We start from the raw sequence: 26,791 nt of genomic DNA on the forward strand, positions 1-26,791 counted from the left end.
GGGCATGAATGGCATTCTGTTTATTATATGCCAGTCATATTAGTTTTTATTTTAACTGTGAAATATCCATCTCACAGGACAAAGTAGCAGTATTACAGGTATATTAACGAAGTTCTCTAGCAGAATTTTTGTTAAGGCCTGTTTTCACAGTCGCTTGTAGGCATAAACACAGCACACTACACCTTTTAATGAGTGCAAGAATGAGTCATTAATGATTCAAACTGTACTCCCACTTGACTAGGGAAACCTGTTGTGTTGTTTTAATTCAATGTCAGATCTGAATGTAGATCAGGTCTCTGTAAAAGTATGTTTTTAGTGATTAGCTTGTGCATTAGTAACCACACGGTTTAGGGTTTAGATGCCCCTGCACTGCTCTGTCACATAATAAATACACACTGGAGTGAACGCCCATTTCCATGAAACAGTCGTGACAACCTCTTAAAGGCTGTGTAATAATGTAACTAGCACACTGCAATTGAGCACTGAACACAACCTGCAGGAAATGAAAGTTTAATTTAAAATTAAAGCTATAATCTTAAAGCAAAGTGCACTGTAAAAATAATAAAAAAAATAATCATATTAAATAAACATTATATGATAAAAATTATAGTATATTTAATAAGACAGTATGTGTAATTTTAATTATTTTTAGATGTAAAAACTATGAATTTACCATATAATTAGCAGAAATTTTTTTTGATATTTAACAAAAGAATACATGTAGAGTGTTTTTACTTTAAACAATTGTTGAAATTAAGAAGACAGACAACATCGGCGTTGCAGAAGTCCCTGTGAAACCCATCACATTTCTTCATATATTATAGATAGTTATGTTTCTTCTTACTTTTGATATCAGGTATGTCCATGAAAGATTTCTGTGTTATATTTTCTGTAGTTAAGTTAATGTTTATCGCATTATTTTAATGTCACATGTGTTACCCTGATGATGTTGTGTGCTTGTGTGGATAACATTGTGCACTGTGTAACACTGTTTCACTACATGCATATAGGTCATTGCTCCTGGAAGGGCCATTCGTGATGAACCCAAAAAGTATATTTATAGTTCCTGAAGACTGGTATATTAGGTTTATATATAATTGAATAATATAAACGGTAGTGAACTGTAAAATAAGCAGTATTGCTCGTATTGTCTGAAACAAGGTCATTGTATTTTTTACTGTGAATTTCTGGCAACCACAGGTGCTGGTATTTTACGATAAATTTAACAGAAAGTGGGGAAAATATAATATTTTAGTCACAGTCTCAGGATGCTATTGTGGGTAGCCCTGTTGAGGACAGGTGTAATATTATTGAATTTGTTTAACCAAAATAACATTAATGTACAATTAAACTTAACTGCAAAACTCTTTTTCTTTGTACATACAGTATGTTTATTTATTTCAGCTTTAGGTGTGCTATCTATATTTGGTATTTTGTAAATTGATAATTTTAAGAAATTATGTCGTAATCATTGTAATTTGCATATAGGATACTTATTGGTCCACATTCTTACATATACTGTGTTTGCATACTGAATTGTGATTGATCTTTTCTGTCTTTTCTATTCTTTGGCTGCCTTGCAAGCAGTGGTATTTCCTTCAGGAAATGTGAAACATTTTATCTATATTATCTTTTAAATTCTTAACAGAAACTTAAGATTGCTTTAATATTTGCATGCATCCATCAAACAAATGATGTTCTTGCAGAAAAGCCAACAAACAACTCAAAATAGCAATATTACAGTAGAGACTAGATTTCCTGTCTATACTGTCTCTGATAGGAGTACTAGATGTGCAGGGCTCTTGGCTCTTCTTATCCAAGTCTACTGGTCTAAGTGTGTGTTCTGCAAATGCACACATATCCACACATTCCTCTCATTCTTAATTCTAAGAATTCCCTCTTAATTCATTAGGTCTAGTCAGAAGGACAGGAAAAAACCTTTCAGAATAATCACTCTCTACCCTCACCCCCTTTTACCCATGCTACCCCACGTGGTCTTCAGCTAGTAATCTTGTCAGCAGCGTGGAGGCTGTGCTGGAGCCTTACAGGCAGGCCTGGAGCACAGAGAAACCTTAATAGAGATTGGCTGTGATGAAGAGAAGGATTCCATGATTAGCTTGCGTTATTCCACTTGGAAGCATTTTGGGATTTGGGTCCTCACAACCTGCCACAAGCAGTAAGACTGTCTACCTACCGAAAGTGACGTGGGTGGAAATCTCGCTTTCACAGAGGGTTGCTCTGTTCTATCTAAGAAGAACAGGTGACTGCACTCTCCAGCGGGGAGGGTGTGGATACCTTTTTGCTTTAGATCACCGTAAATGAATTTATTTTGAATCAACTGAAAGGAGAGTTAATGATTCTTTGTGCGGCCGTAGTTGACTTCTGGTTGACTTTCTGTGTGGCCTGCTTTTCATAAATGCAGCAAGTCAGCAAGACCCATATTTTCCAAAATTCTGGATGTTAATCATTTGGAAATTACATCGGAATGTAATTCTTAACTTATGAATGATCTATAGAGATGGCCATTTTTGACCCACAGTATACTGGAGTGAAAACAGTAGCTATCAAATGCAGGGATAGTTAAATTATGCATTTTATTAGGTTGAATCATTTACTACAAGCTTTAAGCTGGGATAAAATTCAATTTACACATGTCCAACCCAGCACAACTCAAATAAAACTTATTGAGCTGATATAGTGGACCCCTAAGCACAGTTGGGAGGTGGAGATAAGGATCTGTTGAATGGTGTTAAAGATGAACAGTGATCAGATGGCAGCTCCAGTGGCGATCACTGATCAGTGTTGACTTCATCACTCCCAACTACCGGAAACAAGACACATTGACCTGTAAGCCCTTCTCCTTTACCTTCAGTCCACCAAGCTCACTTACATAATACGTGAAAATGGCTGTGTGTGTGTGTGTGTGTGTGTACATCCGAGGGAGGACATTGAACGTGTCAAACCTTCAGACAAAAGTGTCTCCCAAGGACATGAGTAAAACCCTTCCTCTGACATCTGCATCTAGGAACTAAATTGTAGACATTTTAGTTTTCCAGATTAAAATATATATGAAAAAGGAAATTTATGAGTTTGTGATTGCCAGCAAGCAGTTTTACAATTAGGAGCAGAAATGGATTAAGGTTGATTTGGATATTGTACATACAACGATGTGTTTAATAAATGTGCATGGCTATGGTCTTCTTCCTAAAACAGTCAATTTAACATGAAACCTTGTGAAATGGACGGTTAAAGAAAGCCCTTAGCAGACATGACTATTTTACCATATCAGTTAGACCTAAAAGCCAATTTTCACAAATCTAAACAAGCACATATTTATCACACAAACCCAATGCACTTTGGACATGCGTTGTCCACACTCTCATATCTGATCAATGTCATATACAAGTTCACTGGAACTAATGGTCCTAATTTTTACAATCTTAATTTATGTCCTTGTTAGCCGAGCTAATAGGATTGGCTGGTTCACACAGGAAGATCAGTAAAACCCTCCCCAATCCTAAGCTAAGACTTTTGAGGTGGACAAGGAGGAATTAGAGGGGATATAGCAACCAAAGGAGGAAGCAGAGCAGTCCGATTCAGTCTCTGTACAGTCTCTATCCACTCGTCCATCCTTAGGTGGGTCAGTCACACCTAGAAGAGGATTCAAGAGTTGTGCGACCCTCCCCCACCACGTGATCAAAGGTACAGGGCCAACTGCATCCATTTCTCTGTCCACAAAGAGCAGGGGAAGCCGGCAAAATTTCTTTCCTCGAGGAACTTGACAGGGAACCGTCTGACGACGAGATGGGTAGCGGAGCGAGTGCAGAGGATAAGGAAATGGCAAAGAAGTCCAAAGAGCTGGAAAAACAGCTCCAGGAAGATGCTGATAAGGAAGCCAAGACAGTCAAACTTCTGCTGCTAGGTAAGAAATCTGGCCAGACTGTGTTCATATGACTCCTGTAGGTCCCTTGTGGCTAAATTAGGAGATTCTGCTTCCAGAAACTGCTTGCAAGAGAATCAAATACAAGTGAGAATTTTAGCTGCAGATCTCAGCATCTGCGGCTTACAGGCCGTTTTCTCGAAACCTCAATACTTCCAGAACAAAAAGTATGTGCATTTTTGATGACAGGCAAGAAGCAAGCAGATCTGAATGTGACTTAAGCAACTTAAAATAAGCACCACCATGAGATATATTTTATTCATCTGGTTTTCAAAGCTAAAATGAAGTTGAATCTTTATGCCAATCCAGGACAGGAAGAGATAAACCATGTGTGTGAGTCAATTGTCATGTGTGATTTCATAATACCCACATTATTTACTTCAGCATACTGTACTATTAAACTCTATTTAAAACAATAACAGGCAAGACTACATACAAAATGTACTATTTATTATGGCATTTGGTGACATTGCACGAAAAAGAACAGCAATTTGATGACATTTATAAAACGTATTCACATGTTTAATGCATTTCAGATTATTTTGAAACTGCTCACTTTGCAGGTGAATTATGTGAAGCAAATGAGCACTTTTCCCAAACTGTGGTTTCATTTCTTAGCATAAATGAATGATCTTTAATGACCTAAATACATTTTTTGTGTTTTTAGATTTTTGGAAATCTAAATTTCAAAATTAGTTTTTAAATGAGCTTCAGTGAATTCTAGTGCTGCATATTCATAATAGAATTATAATAATATAATTATTCTCTGCAAACACCCTGCAGTGAAGTCTGCTTAAAAGATCACAACCTGAGGAAGCACGTGAATTGTGGCATATTGACAATAAGACCAGAATCCGATTACTGTGATGATTTAAGCCCAGATCCTCTTAAGTTCAGGTTCAGTTTATCTTCCAGTAGGAACAGAAAGCATAGTAGGCCAGTTTCAATGGCTCTAACAGTTTACTGCAGCAGGGGAGTTTAAATAAAAACAATGAGAGTGATGCACTAATTAAGTATTGACCAGATTTCTTGAAGGTCAACAAGCTATTTCCTGTTGGAACAGAAAGTTCATAATCTTCCAAAGTTTAAGATGTCCATACAAACAAAATATTTAACATAAAATAAAACTGTTCAAATGTTCATTTAGAGCAAAATACACAAATATAACAAATTCTAGATGCATTTTGGCAATACGTTTTGGAACTTTTGTCAAGAAATTAGCTACAACTTTTAAGTTTCTCTTCACAACGAGGCCAACCAGTGGGGTAATCGTGGTAGTGAGTTGTCTTCATATCTGAGAGTTTGTCAGTAGAAAGTTGTTCTCCATATTACCTAATCTAGTTGCTAAACTAAGCAGATGAATGGACTAGATGTAACGGTGATGACGCACATTCTTTTAGCACATCACCACGACTACAGTTAACTCAGGAAGTAATGGGCATTTAAGAGTGACAGTTGCCATGGGATACAGTTGAGCCCCACCCCCTACCCTGGACTGACAGAAGCTCCAAGAGGAATCAAAGTGTCAGTGATCTTCTGAGAGGCTTTCCCTAACCCAAATCTAATTGGGTCACTTTATAAGCAGGTTAGAGAGCCTTCCTCTGACCTGGCCATCAATGACAATCTATACGTTTTCCTTTACAGATTATCTCCCGCTTAACACTGACCTCGTTATAAAATTGAAAAACTACAGAAGGGAAAAATAAACAGTGGTTAAATTTAGAAAAAAATATCTCTGCACAACTTCTAAACTTTAACTTTTCAATTTTTTAAAGTAACTTTTACTTTAAACTTGTTAGGATGTAACTTAAAAGCTGAAACTACAGTAGATATTGAGTGGATACCCCCAAATTCCTTTTTGATAAGTATATTGTTCTTATTTTGCAGTAAAATGTCTAAACATCCTTACAAAAAGATACATTTTAAAATTCTAATTACACATATTTTTCTTACTCCATTTGCAAATATACATAAATCTCATGCATCCAATTGAGTATGAAAATGTAATGACTATGATGTAGCCTGAAATTTAGGCTAATGGTTTGAAATGTTTAAGGGTTTTTTTTTATATGACTCCTCATTTGTTCTTATGCTCATACATTGTTCTGTATCATTAATGTTTCTTACTCTCTGTTTGGCAGGTGCTGGTGAGTCAGGGAAAAGCACCATTGTAAAACAGATGAAGTAAGTTTAAACACATGCAACATACTGTATCCTACACGTTCACAAGAGTCCATCTGTATGCTGGCAGTCTGGGAACGCACATTACACAAGAAATGTTTTAACAAACCACCTGAATTGAATTTAATATATAGTGTACAGTCTAGATTAATTATTAATTTATTTGTGTCCACCTGGCAAATGGCACTTATGCACAACACAGTGTTCGACCTTTGTAATGCTACTCTATCACCACCAGATGGTAGTGAATGTTGAGCTTATTATGTGTATAAAGGTACTCACCTACAAATCCTAAATAAAAAAAAAAACACTGGTTCTCCTGCTCTCTCCAAGAATTTTGCATCAAGGTGGTTATACAAAAGAAGAACAAATGGAGTTTCGAACTATTATTTACGGCAACATCCTCCAGTCGGCAATGGCCATCATCAGAGGCATGGAGATGCTGGACATCAACTATGGGTCACCAGCATCACAGGTCTGCATAGTAGCTCTCCAACACACCAATCAACAATGACTAGTGTTTAAGCTGACCGGTAGACAGATCCATTCACCTGCTAGTCTCACGTGCAAACACATACATGTCCGCACATACAAACACACACTTGTGTACGTTTGGAAACAGAAAGACAAGCACAATTGGTTATTTGATCTATAATACAGAAAACACATTCTGCAGGTGGATATCTAGTTTAATTGTAACCAAGAGCCTAAAAACACAACTCTGAATATCTTTCAAAGATCTGGAGCCACTAACCCGGCAAACTTTGATGAATCCAGTCATCCTCAAAAATGCTCATTGAATCCACCCACTGCCTTGTAAACATGACTTTGTTTCCTTGGGGACTGATAAAAAAACCATGTGCCCTTGTGCAGCCTTCAAGTGGAGTCATAAATATCGTAATTACGAGTTCTGAGCACATGAATGACCAGGCAAAGTCGTATTTACCAGTGGGAAACTCAAAATTCTCAATGAAACACGAGTTGTTACATTGAAGGGGTGTGTCGAAACGAAAGATGATGGAAATCAATGTTTTTGCAAAGTTTTTAGAGCTTTATGTTAACTATATCAATGTTATATATGACAGTCAATAAATTAACACTTGTAGGCAGCAGTACAGCCAGAAGTCAGTTTAGACTTTACTATAGAGCTAGAGAGAGTGATTTTCAGTTTTGTGTACAATATGCATCAGACTGTCAGTAAATGGACTGCCGACTACATGGGCCGTTCAGACCTAACGCGTTCTTACACACACACACACAAACAAACACAGAAAGCAAGACAAGGTGCAACAACAACAAGTGTCTCCAGACACACTTTTAAAAGTTAAAATTATTTTTAAGAAATCCGTCTAGCACAGGTTTACATGGAAAAACAATGGGTAACAGTGCAGATTGGTGTAATAACGTTCAATGTGAACGTCCCCTAACGATGTCCCTTGTCACATGCAGGAAGATGGCCAGAAACTCCAGAACCTGGCTGACTCCATCGAGGAGGGCACCATGCCCCCAGAACTGGCAGACGTCATCAAGAGGCTATGGAAGGATTCAGGCGTGCAAGCCTCCTTTGAGAGAGCTGCTGAATATCAGCTGAACGACTCTGCTGGATAGTGAGTACAAGATACAGCTACAACTCAACATAGGTAGCTACAGAGTTCAATTACACCTGAGGAGCTGCATGTAACATTATGAGTTAATTTAATGTGTTGAGACCATCCATATCTAACTCTGTGCAGTCATTGACAATACATTTCACCAGTTTTTATACTTGGCTTTGAAGCTGAAGATTTTCTGGAGATTTCAGGTGTTTCTGTAAATTAATGGCTGATTCATCTTCTTCAGCTACTTGTGTGAAATGGACAGAATCTGCAAACCTGACTACATGCCCACTGAGCAGGATGTGCTGAGATCTCGAGTCAAGACTACTGGTATCATTGAGGAACAGTTCTCCTGCAAAGAGCTCCACTTCAGGTGTGTCCTACAACTTCAGTGCCACTGTAACATTTGTGCTTAGGTTAAAATTGGGAAAACACATTGTTGAATACACCAATAGCACAAAAACCTCCAGGCAAGACTGAGAAATAGACATATATTTTAGTGTATGACATTCCATGTGAGAGGACAGTGCTACAGTTCTCCTGTAGCAACACCAAAGTCATGGGTTCAATTACCAGGGAGCACACATTTGTAAAAAGTGTATATCTCAGATTCACAATTCAAGTCACTTTGGGTACAACTATCCACAAAAATATAAAGCAGATTTCAGCTTATTCAGTGTAATGAAGAAAAATGAGTGTTGAATGAAACCCGATCTAGAAAGGAACCCTTGATCTGCAAAAATTATCATGAGAGTCAGATGCAACATGAATCCACTCTTTATTGTCTTTATTGTGTTTATTTGGAGTCCTACAGAAACCCTACCCCTAAAACTAACCCCAACATTAGTAGCCACAAATGCGCCTCTCACAAGACTTTGAGGCCGATTGAGGCATGCCCTCTAGACATCACAAATGACAACATTTTTAATGTTATTGGCATCCTCCGTGATATGCAGGATGTTTGATGTGGGTGGCCAGAGGTCCGAGAGGAAGAAGTGGATTCATTGTTTCGAGGGTGTGACTTGCATCATCTTCTGTGGAGCCCTGAGCGCTTACGACATGGTGCTGGTAGAAGACGATGAAGTGGTAAGTACTGATTTTTAGCTAAGAACAGCCCTTACAGATCCTTAATTAGGCAAAGATCTCAAAGTATGGTTACTACGGTTACATTTATCATGCACAGTATAATTTTGATAAAGGCCAATCAGTGCATTCAAAGTAAAGGTCTGATACTGATCCTATCTCACAGTGAATATCAACTAATAGTGACAGAGTAAGTATCAATGAGTTATTCTCTTATTGTTCCTCTCAGAACCGCATGCACGAGAGTCTCCATCTCTTCAACAGTATCTGCAACCACAGGTTCTTTGCCACAACCTCTATTGTGCTTTTCCTCAACAAGAAAGATCTCTTCTTGGAGAAGATCAAGAAAGTCCACCTGAGCATCTGTTTCCCTGACTATGATGGTAAGTGATGCCTATAAGTGAAGTCTGGTGGAGCAATCTTGCTTACCATATATGATGAAAATGTGAAAATCCCAATTTTGAACTCCAGGTCCCAACACATATGAAGATGCCAGCAACTATATCAAGCTTCAGTTTGAGGAGCTTAACATGAAGAAGGGAGTGAAGGAGATCTACTCACACATGACCTGTGCCACAGACACAAAGAACGTTGAGATTGTGTTTAATGCCGTGACAGACATTATCATCAAAGAAAACCTTAAGGACTGTGGTCTGTTTTAAAGTGTCTGCTTTTTCAAAGGTATGTTCGCTGAAAAACGTATGCAGTTTCTTAGAACTTCAGAAAGGTCCTACAAAAGCATTTTAATGAGAATTAGCACATCATTTGTCCTCTTTTGTCTAGTTTTCAGTGGATTGTCTTTTTAATATAAGAATGACATCCCATTTTGTGAATAACTGACTGAAAAATTATTTAAAAGTTTTTCTCCAGATTTTTCTGCCCTATCCCCACCTGAATGATTGGAGTTACTCTGGTGAAGTTGCCACGGTAACAAAAAAACACCAACAGGTGGCATGAAGGTGAAATCTACAGGAACAGTCAAGAGTGGTCAGCTGATCCCCAGCCATATAACATCCTCAATGCCCAAACCAAACCTCTGAGACTAGATCCAAATTAGGCTAATGGGTTCTGCTCTCCAATGGGACTCTAAAAACATTTTCTGATAGTTCAAACCAATTTTAGAGTCAATGAGAGAAGGATTGCGAAAGAAAGGGGACTTTTGATGCTATGAGTTAATGACGCTTGTAGAGAAGATTCCTCTCCATCTGTGTTTAATGTCAAACCTATAGAGGTTTGACTGTTATTGTTATTTTTTTTTTTTTAATTTCCAGAGAAAGAAAAGTAAATTTAATGCAACTAAAATTTGCTGTATTAAAGTCATTTTAGTGGGACATCGGCATCCCATGTTAACAATTAGAAACATTATTTTATGTACAGTACTACAAAGTATCTAGGTTTTCAATCTCCTATGAGAAAGTTGATGAGTAAAAACTTACATATCAACAAGACCTGACTGTTTTAATTTAAACAGCTCAGACAATATGTGAAAGATGTTTCTTCTTCAGCCCCAAACATGGTATGGCAGTATGTTTTGTAAATAAGAGTAGGCAAAAAAAAAAAAAAAAGAAAAAAAAAGAAAAATTCTATTTCAAAGAAGATTCTATATAAAATGTTTATGGAGACATCAATCTATATATTTATGAAACAGTAATACAGTAACACGAGAAATTTCTAGGAAGGCATGTTGTTTTGTTTTAAACATGAGGTATGAATTTGTGGTGATGTTCTGGATTTAAATGTAGGCAAATGAAATAAAGACTTGCATCAATTCCACTGCTCGCTGGTGTCAGATTACTATTATGTGTAAATGTACAGTTGCTGCAATTAACTGCCCATTAGCGGTAATGTACTAACACTTTTACAAAGCAGCGACCTTGCATTATTGGAACTAATGTATTCAAACATGTTTTCAAACACGACCTTTTGTGTCAATTTAATTCTGAATTTACCACAGTACAAAACCCTCTCAATGAAAAATGTGTATTAGAGGTGTCATTACAACAGCTAAAATGAGTAAAAGAGATATCTAACATTCAAGAGACTGCATGTAAACACACATTTATAGCCACAATCAGAAAACAACTGGAAAGTACAGTGGAAACATGGGAAATAAAGAAAGGAACAACACATAGCAATTGCACAACATTTGCAAAATCATTTCATATCAGATACAGTACAATATCTTGCCAAAATAAGACAAACTGCCAAGTACATATTTGGGGTATAAATTTTAGTAAAATAAAAATGTTCATATACTCAGTCTGTCAAGAACTTCAATGTTTGAACTTTGAAGACTACAATTACATAAAGAATTATGTAATAAAAGAATATATATGACTTTTTGTTTTTTTAACACTTACAGTATGTTGTTAAAATAGTTGTATCTGGTCAAATCCATGTATTGATGTACTTTCCAAAGATTTTAGGGTTTTAAACATAGATAATTGCATATGCATCTTGTAAAACTTGAGACTGTATTATGGTCAATTACAATTTTATATGATTAAAACAATTTAGACTCAAATACAACAAACCCATTAAATAATGAAAGCAATCAAATCAAGGGTTGTCACATAATAATTCTGCGATTCAGTGCAATCATTAATGTTAGTTGTTCATTTGCACTTTCTGGTTTAAAATATATAAAAAAGCACAGTGATGTAAAAGTAGGAATCATGGATTGTTGAAATATAACAAATATAAATCTAGACAAAATAACTGAGTACATCAATGTCAAGCCCACATATTTGAATATGTCATACTTGTAAAACATGATAATGACTGTCTTGCATTCACTTTTTACTGGGTACTGTATAAAGGTAGAAACTTAAAAAAAACAAACAAAAAAAAAAACAATTCTGTACAGAGTGAAAAGCATGTTATGGACATCAAAGGCGAAATTAACAGAAACCCTTTTCATATTTAAAAATGTATTAAAAACCACATCACATTGTGTCAGTTTGTTTAAAAATACTGAAATCCACAGGATTAAAAAAGAATCACATTAAACAAGTCTTAAAAAAGGCTGTACTCCATCAAGACACAAATACAAATCCGGCCATCATGCAAGTAATCTTTCTGTTTTTATGGTATATGTTCCAAAATGTTCTTGAACCAACACATGGTCATTATATTTGCACCATTCAAAAATGTATCTGTGAGACAAGCATTTGTTAATAACTCACACTCTCCTGGGGCCGGTTGCACCAGCTATACGTAAGTTAAAACTTAGCCCAGTTGTGGCGTAAATGGGCACTAAGTCACAATTTACGCTCTACTAAATATTTGAGCGTTGCACCATTAAACTCAGGTAGGATGTAACCCTACGTATAAACTAAATATTTACGGAAGCCTCCGACCAGGAGTAACTGATGGAATAAAAAAGCAGACTGATATTTTATGACATCAATGAACTCATGTTTTGCATGACCGGCTTCAGTCCTTTCGACATACAGTATGATGTTGACATTTACACTTACATTTAGGAGAGAGAGAAAAAAAAAAGTACTTTTAAGCGGCTCTTCAGCATGAAACCGATCTAACGGTGCGTCGCCCAGTGTCATGTTTCAACACATTTTAAAATATATGATATTAAAATGAATAAGTGTCTATTTTTTTATTTTAGATACAGTTCCTATATATTGTTATTTACACAAATCAACTTTTATTACGTATCATATTTTAATGGGGATTTAATTTATTACAGCTGACAATTACGTGAGCAAACAAGGTTTGAACATCAACCGTAACAAGATCAAATTGAAGTTCATGGATTTTTAACACTTCTGTGTACAAATTTGAAGGCTGTTCATTGGATAAATACAGGTAAACGTCATATTATGCGACTACACATTACACTACAGAGAGCTTATGACCTAATAGTTAAGTCTTGCCTTAAGAACAGGTGGTGCAACCAAATTAAGCTCTGACTTATTTACAAACTAACTAGTAGTTACTAAGCCCTTAGTGTGAACTTTACGTCCCAACTTACATGAGAACTTAAGTTTCCTGCAACCCTACCCTGAAGAGGTATATATACCAAATAGTGTGTTATATAAACTGATTAGTGGAAAAAATAAAGCTAAACAAAGCGTACTGTTATGGAGTGTGTTTGGCTATGAAGAAGGAACAATAACACTATGATCTAAGTGTAATAAACCAAAATTCCATTTAACTAGTTCAGTTTCATTCATCATAGCAATCTAATTCTTTGAAATTCTGCAACATATGCAAATATACTTGAAGACAACCCTAAATAATTAATAAATAGCAGAATACTATTACAAAACAAGCAATAACGTTATACACTGTTATTGAGAGAATTCAATTTCAAACATTGTAGTTAGCAAACATTAAAAACAACACAATTTGATGTAATGGCATTTAGCACATAGTGTAATAATACCGACCAGGGTGGATTTTGATCAATGCATAGTACTGTGTCATGTGTACCAACTGAGGAAACAGGAAATGAACAGAATGAAGCTGTCCTGACAATAACAAAGACTATAAGCAAGTGGCAAAGAAATAATGGGCATTACAGTGAGAGCATCAAAAGAAAAGTGAGTCTCCATATTGCTGTCCATGGGCATAAGTACTGCACTTAGTGTAAAGACTGCATGCAGTGAGGTTGCAGTCTTTCTCGGTCATTCTCTTCCAAAGAAAACATGGATAATCAGAGGCAATTAGCCAGTAAAGATCCAAAATCTTCCTTAAATAACTGTAAGCAACGAAAATGTCAGTTTTGTGTAAAGGGTTAATGCACCCAAAAATGAAAGTTTTCTTCATTTACTCAACCTTATGTCATTCTAAACCTGTATGACTTACTCTCCTACATGGAACAAGAGAAGAAATTTGAAGAATGCAATGTCAGTGAATGGAGACTGAGGCTGTCATTCCCTAACATTCTGCCTAACATCTCATTCTGCATTCCACAGAGGAAAGAAAATCAAACAGGTTTGGAACAACACGAGAGAGAGTAAATTTATTTCTGTGTGCACTATCCCTTTAAATACAGATGTCTCTAAAGATGTCTCTATGCACCTACCTTAGCAGAATGATGATGCTTCAATAGAGGCCACACTCTATGAGGTTATTCTTGATGATGACATCAGTGACGGCATCAAACACAAACTGTACATTCTTCGTGTCCGTGGCACAGGTGAAGTGCGTATAGATCTCTTTTGTGTCCTTTCGTCTGTTCAGATCCTCAAACTGGCATTGGATGTAGGCTGCTGCCTCCTCATACGTGTTCAATCCTGAGCATCATGTGACAGAGATGAGTTACGATGAGTGTGATATCCAGAATCCATTGACAAATACAATGGAGTACTTGCTCAAAAAAAGTGCTCTTGATGTGAGGAACTAGTGATGGCCACATCCATAAATGAGGGATAATATTTCATTCCAAAACAGCAATCTACAATAAGATTCCTAAACTGTAGTCTTTCAATTCAAATCTTATTAAAATATTATGTGAGATATTAGTTCTGACAATCCATAGTCAGATCCTGAGGAGTCAATTAAAGCAACTAAAGTTTTTTTATTTGGTTTGAAAAACAAGAGCAATTCGTCATTCATTTTGAGAAATGAAGTGATGCAAAATAATCTGTGCCACTTTTCATACTCCAGTTCTCTGAAATACACTAAGGACAAGACAACATCTATAAAAGCACTGTGTTTCTGAAAGCAGAGAGAGGAACTAAAACATCTCCAACTTTCACTTGGCCCGGAAAATGATGCCAAGCAGACACAAAACAGGTTTTTCCAAAGTGCTTAGTTGAAGGGAGATCTGCCCTCAACTGTAAGGCTGTTCAAACTCAACGTCAGATATTCCTCTCTTCATTTTTATAACTATTTCTAAACAAGCAATAATTCAAATCAACTCTGCCTTATTGCACAAAAGACTATACCAATAAACTGATGCTTGAGTAAAAATACTATCTGAAGACCATTTTAATTTTAGGCACAGTTTAAATAGTTCACCTTTTACTAAACTAAAACAAAAGCAGATGGCTCAAGCCATCATATATACAACTTTTCGTATTAAATATAACTATGCCAAAACTGTAACTGAGAAAAATGGCTTCTGAGGAAAACATTGAAAATGTTTTTTAAATGTCCAGCAAAATGTGGATTATAAAAGAGTTTCAATTTGGTTTTCACTCAATCGGCGCACAGCTGTGCCAAGCCTGTCATAAGACAGATCATAGTCTAAGTGACCCTTTTCAGTTATAACAAAATTTTGACAAAATGTTAAGTTACAGCATTTTGCCATTGCAAAGCAATGTAAGCGCAGCGTGGTTCTAGCGGGAAGACTAGCAGCTGTACATCATCGCACCATTAGCTAGGTAACTCCTAGCCAATCACATGTCAGCCATTGCTTTATAAGTCTGCTCACAATCTATCACTTTGCTGTTTCAGTGTGCTAACACGGCAACCTCCACCACCCCACCGCCACCAGTTGAGTCCCGTCCTGCACAGGGGTAGGCTCCTCACCCCCTACCTCCTATCTCTGGCAGGATATGACAGTTCCGATGACAAATTCTTCGGATTGCCAGATGGGGCTTACGCCAAAGAGAGACATTACATTTCTGTTTTTATATTCATTAAATAAATGTCATCTTAATGTCCACTGAGGGGCACTAAAAGCAAGTTAAATGTACTCCCAAAAAGATAAGGTTTTTGTAAATGCTTTATGGAGTTTTAAATGAACAAAACATACCTCCCTAATTTAAACCCTAACCTACCATATAATGATAGAGCATTAACTTTAAAAAAAACTTTATCTGTTTTCTGTTGCAAATATCAGATGAAAAATGCAATAGCTGAAGCAACCACTTCATTTTGTCGTGCTTCTATGACAATTTCAGCTTGCGTGTTGACATGCTTTGCTGGACTCGTGCACCAGTCTTCCAACCTTTTATTAGTTGAGCTTCTGCACAATTTAGTCAAGCTTGAATAAGCTTGTTAATGTACTTGGTTATGTAATGCAAGTGTTAAAATGTATCATCTTTCAAATCATGGTTATTAAAAAAGTGTTTTGATGTCATTAGATAGCATTGTGTGAATAACATAAGGTGAAAAATATGTTTATGAACTGCTAATGTGCCACTTTACTTGTGATTTGTGTGAAATAAAATTCATGGTTGTTGTAGCGTCTCAAGTGTTTATTTCACCAGAAAACTGCTGTGATACATAGAATGTGGCATATAAAACAAATTTAGCTAAAATGTTGTTCAAATAAAGTGATTCTATGAGACCTGTTTGCCTATATTAGCTTTCTATTTGCCTACAGAAAAAAATACATATAGTAAATAATTTTATGACTTACGACTTAATAATATATCCCACGCTTAATCATCCACTACATTGACCCTTATAAATTAGCTTTGGGTTCACTTAAGCTCAAGTTCCTTTAAATCTACTCTCTGTATGGTTGTCTTTTTATTCTTGCATCTTTGCATCTTTTGTGAGAGCTTTTTTCACCTCTTATGTTATTTAGTAAAGTGTATGGTTCTGTAAAGTTCATGGTAAATACAGACATTCAAATGGTACACACATCTGCATATAGGACAGGAAGATGCCTGCATTTGCTAAAGCAATGTCTAAATTGTTTACGTTAATGCTATCCTTGGATCAGTAGATTACTTTTCAAACAACAGGGCAATATATGGGGTTAAAACTGAAACTAACCCACTGAGTGCACAAGACAGTATCTAACTGAACCTGTTGAAATGTGAACTCACCGCAGTATTCTGGGTAGCATATTGTGAGTGAACTTCTCTTGATCTTCTCCTCAAACAGATCCTTCTTATTGAGGAAGAGGATGATGGACGTGTCTGTGAACCACTTGTTGTTGCAGATGCTGTCAAAGAGCTTCATGCTCTCATGCATCCGATTCTGTGGACACATTAAGATCACGGAGACTGATGACTCGCCGTAAACACCTTCTATTTCTAACATTCTCATTTAGGCAGACATTACATGGTTTGAAAATTGACAGTTGAGGTTTTCACAAAGAGCATAAGAAATAATGAAGGCTCATTCCCATGACAGAATTAAGGGTTATTTTTCAGAAACATATGGGATTTTCACAAATTGTTAACCCAAGGTAATTTTCTACCCTTAGCTTGTGCAATTCTGCGTTATATTGTTTTACATTACCGTAAGATAGTAACAGTGCTTAACTTGTGAATTATGATGTCTAGAACATACCATTACCAAAAATGGCATCACTTTGTCTTACGGGGATATTGCGAGTTACTGCAATAACATTTTAATTATTACACTTGATTTTTCTTAATACTGTATGTACTAGATCATAAAATATCTTTCAAAGAGGTATGAGAAGGAGGATCCACTAAAATAAGTGGCAGACTTAATTCCAGTGATGTCGGATCTGAATGCAGGTTTAAGTATAGTGTGAAAAGCCTTGTTCATGTAATGTGACATACTTTCAAGCAAGACATGTTTGTGCATGTTTTCTTAGTTCCACTGTAAAAGAAAAAATTTAGCCTCAAATCACCCTCTCATGAAATTTTGTATTTCAGCAAATGAGGTCTCCCAAAGACACAATGCGGTCTTCCATGAAGCTATGAGGAAATCACTTTGACACAACCAGGACAAATGGAATGTCCTAGCGCATCATTCTTGGCTTTGGAGAAATAAACACAAATATTGAAATCTAGAACTAGAAGTTCCACTGATTCTATCCAAAAAGAGCCTTTCACTGGTTATAATCTCTAAAAACAAACATCTACTTTTTGCCATATGAATCCATAATATCAAATGGATCTCTAAAATGGGCAAAATCTAACAAACTCTTGACCTTGAAAACTTTGTCTTATATGCTTGTCTTAGGTCAGACTAGAGAACCATGGTCGCTTTATGCCAACCAGAGAAGACTTGAAGTACTCTTCTAGAGTTCCATTCTAATGAGCTTGATTGGCCAACACTTTTGGAACCTTAGAGGAACCCATTACATTACATTTGCAGATGCTTTTATCAAAAGCAACTTATAGTACATTAAAAAAATACGCTATATTTGATCAGTATATATTGATCAGTCAGCACCATTCTCTTCCAGTTGAGCTACAGACTTACCATCTCCTCATCCTCAGCTAGGACCAGGTCATAGTCACTGAGAGCCACACAGAAGATAATGGCAGTGACTCCCTCAAAACAATGAATCCATTTCTTCCGCTCTGAACGCTGGCCACCAACATCAAACATCCTGTGTGAACACGTACAATATGCAGTGATCAGAGCATGAGAAAGAAAGAAAGAAAAAAGAAAGAAAGAAAGAAAGAAGCAAGTCACTCACTTGAAGTAGAGCTCTTTGAAGGTGAAGTGTGTTTCTACAATGCCAGTGGTCTTGACCCGAGTTCTCAGCACATCTTGTTGAGTGGGCATGTAGTTGGGCTGGGATATCCTATCTAGGTCATTCAGATAGCTGTTCAAAACAGAGAAACCATAGTGAACATTTTTGAGTGAAACCACTCGAATGTCAAGATGATTTAAAGAGCGTTTAGAGAGATATTTTAAAGTAACCACATCAAAATCTGGGTCTGTGAAAAATTTGAGTAACAAAAAAATGAAAAGGATTATTATTTTTACAATTTATAAAAATTAAGAGGTGTCAAAATTAATATGTGAATGTGATTAATTACACTTCTTGTGTGGTCACTACGGATTACCTGCATAAAGGGTGTCCTAACTTAATTCTGGCTGGTCTGATTGGCTTGCAATGACTATGACACTCAAAGTCATAGCTAAACAGACCCACTTGATATAAAAGTTTTTTTTTTCTTAAGCATTAAAATATACAGCTATCTTTATATTTTAGGAAGGGGATCCCTTGTAAGGGGATAATTATATTTGGGGATCTTTGTCATCAAAAGTGTATCTAATGATATAGCTAAACAAAACAGGGTTAGACTATTCACTGGCCTTCTGTTGAAGACCTGTTTTTACCACAGTACTACTGTTGCTAAAATAAAAATGTATCCATCACAATGACCCACCCCTCTGAATTCACTAAATATGACACAGTAACACAGGGCCACACAGCACAAAGCTTCTCTCTTATGGGAAAATTCGTCTCTATAGATACACTGCATGAACGTATGAGTTTGCTCAGTGGCAAGAACTGCTCTCTTGATTATTATCATTGGAAAAAAATTTGTCACAACCAAATTTGAAAGCTGAGCAAAAGATGAAAAAAAAAACAAAAAACAAATTTGGAAACATAGAAAACTTTGAGGAAAAAAATGGAATGCAGTTCTAAAAAGCCACAGTCTCCACAGTCAGTGAGCTGGAATCTAGCAGGTAAAAATCCCAAACATGTTTGCACAAGGCGAAGAGAAGCATGATGGATCTTGTCTGGATCTTGACTTTGGAGCCGATCAGCTGCAGAACTGTGTCTAAACCTGAACCTTTCTCAATCGTGAGACCAAACACTGATTTAACGTTAATCTATTATTGTAGTCAAACTAAAGCATAACGATACTGTGGAGACAGCCGGAAACAATTTTCGATACAATAAACCAAAGGTATTGTCAGTTACATTTTGCCACATATTTGTTAAATGAAGTGTGTAATTTTTTAATGTTTAAATAATGCTCTCATATACCAGTTTAATTTGCAGTCTAACTATAAGTAAACCATTCATATTCGTATTTTTCTGGCAAAAAGTATAAACTGTGGCTCTGACTGTAGCCCTTTCAAAACATTGCTGTTTGTTTGAGAATCCCGACCAGCCTTACACAACAACTTTGGTGTGAGTTTGGGGTGGGACTACCTCTTTGTCTGACCAACAGCAGATGGGGGAGGGTTCCGGAAACTTGTTTGAAAACATTATTTTTGCAATTCTCTTTGATTCGACTAGTGGTGCAGAAATTACACACTTTACCTTTAAATTACATTACTTTTCTAGTTAAAAGACATTTATTATTTATAAGCCAAAAATGGACATTCAGTCACAAATTCTCTTGGAAGAATTGTACTTGTTAAAACCGGTTTCTTTAAAAATCTCAGAGCAAATTCCAGTGCAGCTTTATTTGACCAGAATAGCTTGTGAGATTTGGCCAGCTTTTCCGGTGAAAGCAGAGACCTTATATGTTTTTAAGGCTTCAGTCTAAAAGAAGTTCTCTTACTAGGACGCAGAGTCATTGAGCTGATACTCTCGTGATCTGGCGAAACATTTCTGTACTCCTTCATCTTTCCACAAACGGCAGATGACCCCAGAGAGCTCAGGGGTCATGATCCCTTCTTCTGCAGTGCCGGCAAGCACGAAGAGCTGACGAGCATCATCCTAATAACAAAAAAGCATCAAAAGAAAATCTGTAAATTCTGCAACAGAGACATTTGTTTGTCAGACTACACTATTGGCACTATATGTTTTTTTCTGTGTGCAACATGCAACGACAATGCAATACAAAGATGTGTTGTCTATTTATTGCCATTTTTATTATTTCTTGGTACCCCTCATTACATTAAGTTTAGACTGCAAACTCACTACTTGATATAATGTCATTTATTTTACCATAGTGCTGTTGATTTAATAGCACAGAGCCGTCATTGAATAGCAGTGCAGGAAACAAGTTTATAGTCTCTAAGCATGAAGTCGATCCATTTTGTTTAATTACTTCCATCCTGTACAGGACTACTAATGATTCGTAATTCACATTGGTCAAAATAAGTACATTACTGGTTCAGTTATGGTGGAGATGTAGGCCAATTATGGTGGAACAGGAGAAATAAACTATTTTCATAGGGCTGTGGTATCATAAATGATTGGAAAATTCTTTAGTCCTGGAAAGGCTGATTAAAGATTTGAGTTTGTGATCCAAAGATTTTTTTCCCCGGAAGTACTATAAGGTAGTTTGGGTTGTCCAGAGGGTGAATTTTTTGGCATTCTCTGTGTTCTGTGCAGTCTTAAGGGCTGTTCACACCAAATATGCTTTGAGTTGGGCTATGCTCTTTTTCTATAGTTTTTCTATGTAAACTTGCACTGGACGGACACAGTATAAGTTTTTTCAGCATCTTGCACAGAAGCTTCGCGTTTTTATGCTGATAAAATTAAAAAAAGAACATTAACTTTTAAAAGTGTATCTCGAGACAACTGCATTATGTTATGTGCGTTGCAATGCATCTAGATTTTTTACCGCAAGAATTTGTTCGGTCTGAATGGCCATTTAACATGATTCTGTGTAATGTGCATTTTCAAAGGACAAATTCACAAACATGTTATTCCAAATACTTTTAGATGTTAATTGCTTTGTGTGAGGAGAAAACTGAAATGTAAGTCTTCATTCACTGATAATCTTCCTCTCATTTTTGTAGTCTACACCACTTTTGAAGACTATATCAGAGTTACGGTGGAGGGGAAGATTATCATTGATTATTACATACATCTCTGTAATACTAGATTCAGACTGGTTTATGAATAATGACCACACTTTCGGGGATAAAGTGCATTTTCACCGGTCATACAGGTAGTGCGATCTTTCCTACTTCTTGTATCACACTGCGATCTTTACAAGCTAATACAATTATTTCTACTCAAATTCATATTTCATGACTATTTATTTTTTAATTTGGCAAGTAGTCATGTAAGAACTGGGATAATGAGCAGTCAGACAGAGAGTTTTGCAATTTAATCATCAACAGAACTCCGACACAAACAGGAGGTTGCATTCAGCTGTTTCTGGAGACTCTGCAATCTCTTTTTTGTCACATAATAATGTAATTTCAACTCAAATTAAATTTGGTCGGGGTTCTGACTACATGTTGGTTTTAATTTTGTGATAATGACTGGCTGACTGTAGATTATCCCTTATACAATAACTTAAATTTAGCTATTGATTGGCTTGAGAAGACTTGCAATTTAGTGTACAAGTCACATGTACTACTTTTACTGTGCTTTTATTGTTCTTTTTTGTCCTTTCTAGATCTCGACAGACGAGGTCACTATGAACTGTCATTGTATGGCAAGAGCTGCTTGAAGATTCTTAAAAATTCTCCTTTTGTAGTGGGGGCCTGGGTAGCAAAATACGCTGGCTACCACCCCTGGAGTTCGCTAGTTCGAATCCCAGGGCATGCTGAGTGACTCCAGCCAGGTCTCCTAAGCAACCAAATTGGCCTGGTTGCAAGGGAGGGTAGAGTCACATGGGGTAACCTCCTCGTGGTCACTATAATGTGGTTCGTTCTCAGTGGGGCGCGTGGTGAGTTGAGCATGGTTGCCTCGGTGGATGGCATGAAGCCTCCACAACTATGTCTCCGTGGCAACGCGCTCAACAAGCCACGCGATAAGATGCACGGGTTGACGGTCTCAGACGTGGAGGCAACTGGGATTCATCCTCCGCCACCTGGACTGAGGCAAATCACTACGCAACCACGAGGACTTTAAAAAAGCACATTGGAAATTGGCCATTCCAAATTGGGAGAAAAAGGGGAAAAATCCCAAAAAAAATAAAAAAGTCTCCTTTTGTGTTCCATGTAAAAATAATACCATATGCTCTGGAATGACATGAGGGTGAATGATGACTGAATATTCATTTTGAGAGAACTAATTAATAAACTAATTAATAAAATCTTACTGCTCTTGTATGATCCCCAAAGTCGATCTTTAAGCGGCCCATGGCCCTGATGATGGCAATGATGGACTGGATAGTGTTGCTGTAAACCACCACTTTATACTGCTTACACTCTTCAACTGAATAGCCGTCTTCATGAATGATCCTAAAGTAAAACAAATCAGTAAGTATAATCAACTACTCATGAAAAAATGAAATCTTCAAGGTCCAGTATTAACTGCCAGTCACATTCTTTCATCATATCATGAAAAATAAAAACCACTCACTTCATTTGCTTCACTATTGTGCTCTTCCCTGATTCCCCAGCACCTAAAAGAGGACAAACAACACAGAACATTGTTGATGAGCTTGATTTGACAAATCGATAAATGCAGTTTATCTGCCTGACCTCAAACATCACACGCTCAGGAGAAGGTCTACATTAGATGAATAGAAGCTTTCAACCTCAGCCTCCTACATCACAAGCCCAGCATGAGCTGGAGAATGAGTCAGCTATTTCAGGTTGCGCTTGCCATATGGAGATGAAATGCCCTGAAGATGAAAGGTTTATCTGATGTTAGCTCCCCAGCCAAAGTGTTTCTAAGGACAGCAGGAGCTACGATAGAGAGAGGGTCCTCGCTGCAGAGTGTAGCGTGATGACGTAGTGGATCTAATCCTCTGCGTAGTGGATTTTGGTGACGTAGTTGACGTTTTGGTTTTAATGCGTTACACTGAGTACATTATTACTTAGTATTAAAGTATTACACTGAGACATTTGTTTAATATAGCTTAACTTTTAAAAAAAACATGGATTTCGTAATTACTTTTCCTTGTTTTTCCTCTTCACCCACAGAAAACAAATATATAATATACTCCTTACTATAATGTGCTCCTCATTTTAACATCTCCTCCGCTGTACATAAATTCCATGGGGTGAATTATTTGTATTTGTATATTAACATGTAGTGGTCAAACATACATACTTGTATGCAAAAGTGAATATAAAGTGAATCTGGAGCACTTTAAAAATGACGAGCTCAGCACACGGAACCGAATGGAGCACATCTGTTACTCTGAGCACGAGATGGAGTTGTGATGCACAGAACCACTCTAAATACACTGCAATAATGCTTATACACAATACAGACAGGACAGAGCAGCATGCATAGGCTTAGAAGCGAATAGCTCGATTTTTCTATTAATTTAATTAAATCGCCATAGCCCTTTGCAGTTAAATAATCGCACAGTGTCATACCACGATTTAATTTTAATTGTGCAGCCCTAATATATAAATGTGTGTGGGTTATATGAATATATACTGTATTAATGACCGTTAAGTACGCTACAGTAATAAAAACAAAACATTAAAATGTGAATACGCATGCACATTAAAACATCCACTACGTCGCTAAAATCCAATACGCATGGGATTAGATCCACTACGTCATCGCGCTACAGTCTACGGGGAATACTTGGGGATAGGTGACCTTTTTATAACCAAGTCAAATGACTGACTTGGATTGCTTATTAACTACCACACACTGTAATCCCTAATACTGAAAATAATTAATTGTATTGTGTAGGGAAAATTTAGAACTTTCTCTTTCTGAGTTCACGAATCTGACACCTTTTAAGTCACCTGAATTTGTTATTGTTTTGAGTTGAATGAACTTGTCTCTTTAATTTTAGAGGAACTTAAATTGTCTAATTGAACTTAAAGCTGAAGTATGTAATTTCTGCAACACTAGTGCCACCGATTGGAAATGCAAAAATAAACAATGTTTTCAAAACAGCTTTCCGAATACACTCCTCATCTCATCAGTCAGATAGTTCCGCTCATACCAATGGTTGAGTAACGTTGTCGGGACAGGTGTAAGAGAGTCGCTCAAAACAAACGCAGGCATTTTTAAATAGCCACAAAGACAGTATTTACAGTTTTTGAGAAAATTAATTGATGAATGGCATACTTATAGTTGTCTCTGCATATTAGACTGGGATATAAGAAAGTATTTTAACACTGCAAAAGTAAAAAAAAAGTTTTAACACTTCAGCTTTAAAGATGTCCAGTAACCTCTAAATTTACACTTGCAATGTTGCAATGGGAGGGGTAGATGCAGAGACTAATGGGCATTTTTGTCATGTAGCTCTGTAGAGTTGCATTTAACAAAGTTGTTGAAACTACTAATTTCTCCCAAACGCTTCGGTTTGCAATAAAACGATGTAGGCAATTGGGCATTCCTCGCTCATCCTTTTTTTTTTTTTTTTTTTGCAAGCTTTACTTAATCTATTTGTGTTGGGACATATTTTAGTTTGGTTAACTGAAACTGGGCAGGGTATTCAGTTCCCAGCATGCTTTGCAAGGCACTCGACAGGGAGAGTAAATTTTAAAATTAAAGCTGCACTACGGAAGATTTATTTTGGGTTACAAATTAACAAAATGCTATAATTGATTGAGTACATAAAAAAATCTGTGTTTAAAACAATGTCCTTACCCTTATTTACTATGGTAAGCCTAAAAACATGATGCTTATTTTGAGCTGTCAGGTTGGATTTGGCACGAAACGCAGGCTTACATCATTCATCCTTGCGTATTTACGTTATGTCCATTAAGAAAATAAGTACTGGCTGTTACGTATTCCGGCTGGGGAAACTACGCTGTTCAGTTCAGTCAGTTACTGTCACACAGTTCAGGACAGCATCGCTGCAGTCTGGATGAATGTTTTTCTGTTAACTGTTTGGCGAATTTCTTTACTTGTTCTACAACTTGGATTTGTTGTCTGGTAGGGATGTTGATGCTTATATTGCTTGTCATGCTTGTATGAATCAAACAATACTCGTGTGTTAACCAGTCGCGATGTAGCGACATTGTCCAGTGAAGTTACTGTACCGTGTTTACTAATATTCATGACTTCTGAGTATTTCATAACATTGCTGAAGTTTCGAGGTTGCCTAAGAGTGTGTACGCCGCTCTTTTCTCATTTCTTTTGCCCCAGTCGCAGAAATGCACAAGCTATCACTTATTATCCTTTTAACAGACAGTTTGTTTGTTCACAATTCTGTTTAAAAGCCACTATATGTAAAAGTTACTACAAGGTAGTTCCCCATGAAATGTATAATCATCTCAAGTTGTTTAAAATGTATCGATTTCATAGCACAGTAATGTACATATTAATTTGTTTAGTAACCATCTCTCTATTATAACTTAACTGCTAAAGAAACAATTAAAGGAAACTTAGTATTGTAATTGTTATATTGCACATTTCTGCATATTATTTCATGTTCAATTAAATATATTTCATCTCCATTATTACTGAAACCTTGTTTTATGTTTTTACAGTTTTATTGTGTGCAGTGCATAGATGTACTACTGTAGTAGTACGGTTTTACTTGCATTATCAACTGAGACTGTACAATATAATATTAAAATAATAAAGTCTTCAATTGAACTCGTGTCAGCCTGTGACGAGGAGGAGGGTGGGGCCGGGCCGTGACTACGCACGCCCGGCCCCCAATCGGGCTAATCAGCCGAGGAGAGGTATAAATGCAGCGGGATGCGGCAGTTCGAGAGAGAGCCACATGCAGCTGCCGTGTGTGTGTTTGTGTTGTGTGTCTTTTTGTTTCATTACATATTATTTTGACCGTTCAGCCGGTTCCCACCTCCTCCTTTCCCATTTTAACCTTGTTACATTGGTGCCGAAACCCAGGAAGGAGGAGGGATGCGCTGTCGTGGAGTCCTGCCATCTGCCCAAAGGAGCAGCCATGGCCGTCCACCGGGGGACGGAGTCGCCGCTGCCAGCTGCCGTCCGCCATCCGCAAGGGGAGGAGGGGCTTGCTGTCGGCCGCCTGGAACGGTGGAGCTGCTGCCAGGGCAGAGGGGCTCCCTACAAGCCGCCAAACGTGGAGGGACGTTCCATCTGCCAGGGGTCGGAGGACTTGCTCTGGTCCGCCTGGGGAGGAGCGGCTATCATCTGCCAGAGGGTGGTGGAGTGATTGAGGACCAGGCATGTCTGGAAACCGGCAAGTAAGTTTTTTTCTCTTTCTCCTTTCTCTCTCTCTCTCTCACTGTCGCTCCGACTTGCCCTTTCCCTCTACTCTTTTTTTTTTTGTTTTTGTTTCTTCTGGTGGAGGGGGGGGGGGATGTACATCATGCCAGGGGTTCCCCAGCCTGAGGCAAAGGAGGGAGGATTGTGACAAGGAGGAGGGCGGGGCCGGGCCATGACTACGTACACCCGGCCCCCAGCCGAGAAGAGGGATATGTACAGTGGGATGCGGCAGTTCAAGAGAGAGAGAGCCACATGCAGCTGCCGTGTATGCTTTTGTGTTGTGTGTCTTTTTGTTTCATTACATTTTATTTTGACCGTTCAGCCGGTTCCCGCCTCCACCTTTCCCATTTTAACCTTGTTACACAGCCATAT

At 37.3% G+C, this 26,791-nt stretch overlaps 2 protein-coding genes across 4 annotated transcripts in view; one reads left to right on the forward strand and one right to left on the reverse strand.

The window, feature by feature from the left end:
• The first annotated feature begins 3,551 nt into the window (after positions 1-3,551).
• Positions 3,552-10,572, forward strand: LOC127424194 (guanine nucleotide-binding protein G(t) subunit alpha-2-like). Of its 2 annotated transcripts, none has more exons than XM_051669167.1 (9): positions 3,552-3,922; positions 6,082-6,124; positions 6,455-6,596; positions 7,571-7,728; positions 7,961-8,089; positions 8,673-8,802; positions 9,029-9,182; positions 9,271-9,480; positions 9,659-10,572. In XM_051669167.1, exons 1-8 carry the CDS (start codon positions 3,805-3,807, stop codon positions 9,459-9,461), a joined length of 1,065 nt encoding a protein of 354 aa, XP_051525127.1. In that variant the 5' UTR covers positions 3,552-3,804; the 3' UTR covers positions 9,462-9,480; positions 9,659-10,572. The 2 variants fall into 2 exon arrangements, with proteins under 2 accessions (XP_051525127.1, XP_051525128.1); XM_051669168.1 differs by having other exon boundaries at positions 9,670-10,572.
• LOC127424195 (guanine nucleotide-binding protein G(i) subunit alpha-3-like) overlaps positions 10,040-26,791 on the reverse strand; it is a 29,515-nt gene continuing 12,763 nt past the window's right edge. For both annotated transcript variants that reach the window (XM_051669170.1, XM_051669169.1), the window contains exons 2-9: positions 22,664-22,706; positions 22,401-22,542; positions 19,956-20,113; positions 18,125-18,253; positions 17,905-18,034; positions 16,548-16,701; positions 13,847-14,057; positions 10,040-13,519 (exon numbers count right to left, since the gene is read on the reverse strand). In XM_051669170.1, coding sequence (XP_051525130.1) covers positions 13,867-14,057; positions 16,548-16,701; positions 17,905-18,034; positions 18,125-18,253; positions 19,956-20,113; positions 22,401-22,542; positions 22,664-22,668 — 909 coding nt within the window. In that variant the 5' untranslated portion in view covers positions 22,669-22,706 and the 3' untranslated portion in view covers positions 10,040-13,519; positions 13,847-13,866. The remainder of the gene's footprint in view (positions 13,520-13,846; positions 14,058-16,547; positions 16,702-17,904; positions 18,035-18,124; positions 18,254-19,955; positions 20,114-22,400; positions 22,543-22,663; positions 22,707-26,791) is intronic.

This window comes from Myxocyprinus asiaticus, chromosome 33 (assembly GCF_019703515.2).
Source record: "Myxocyprinus asiaticus isolate MX2 ecotype Aquarium Trade chromosome 33, UBuf_Myxa_2, whole genome shotgun sequence".
NCBI classification, from domain to species: domain Eukaryota; kingdom Metazoa; phylum Chordata; class Actinopteri; order Cypriniformes; family Catostomidae; genus Myxocyprinus; species Myxocyprinus asiaticus.

Excerpts from the sequence above, each read along its gene's own strand:
- LOC127424194 (XM_051669167.1), top strand. The coding sequence starts at position 3,805 with ATGGGTAGCGGAGCGAGTGCAGAGGATAAGGAAATGGCAAAGAAGTCC. Across the intron at positions 8,803-9,028 it reads TGGTAGAAGACGATGAAGTG|AACCGCATGCACGAGAGTCT; the intron begins GTAAGTACTGAT and ends TGTTCCTCTCAG. Across the intron at positions 9,183-9,270 it reads CTGTTTCCCTGACTATGATG|GTCCCAACACATATGAAGAT; the intron begins GTAAGTGATGCC and ends TTTGAACTCCAG.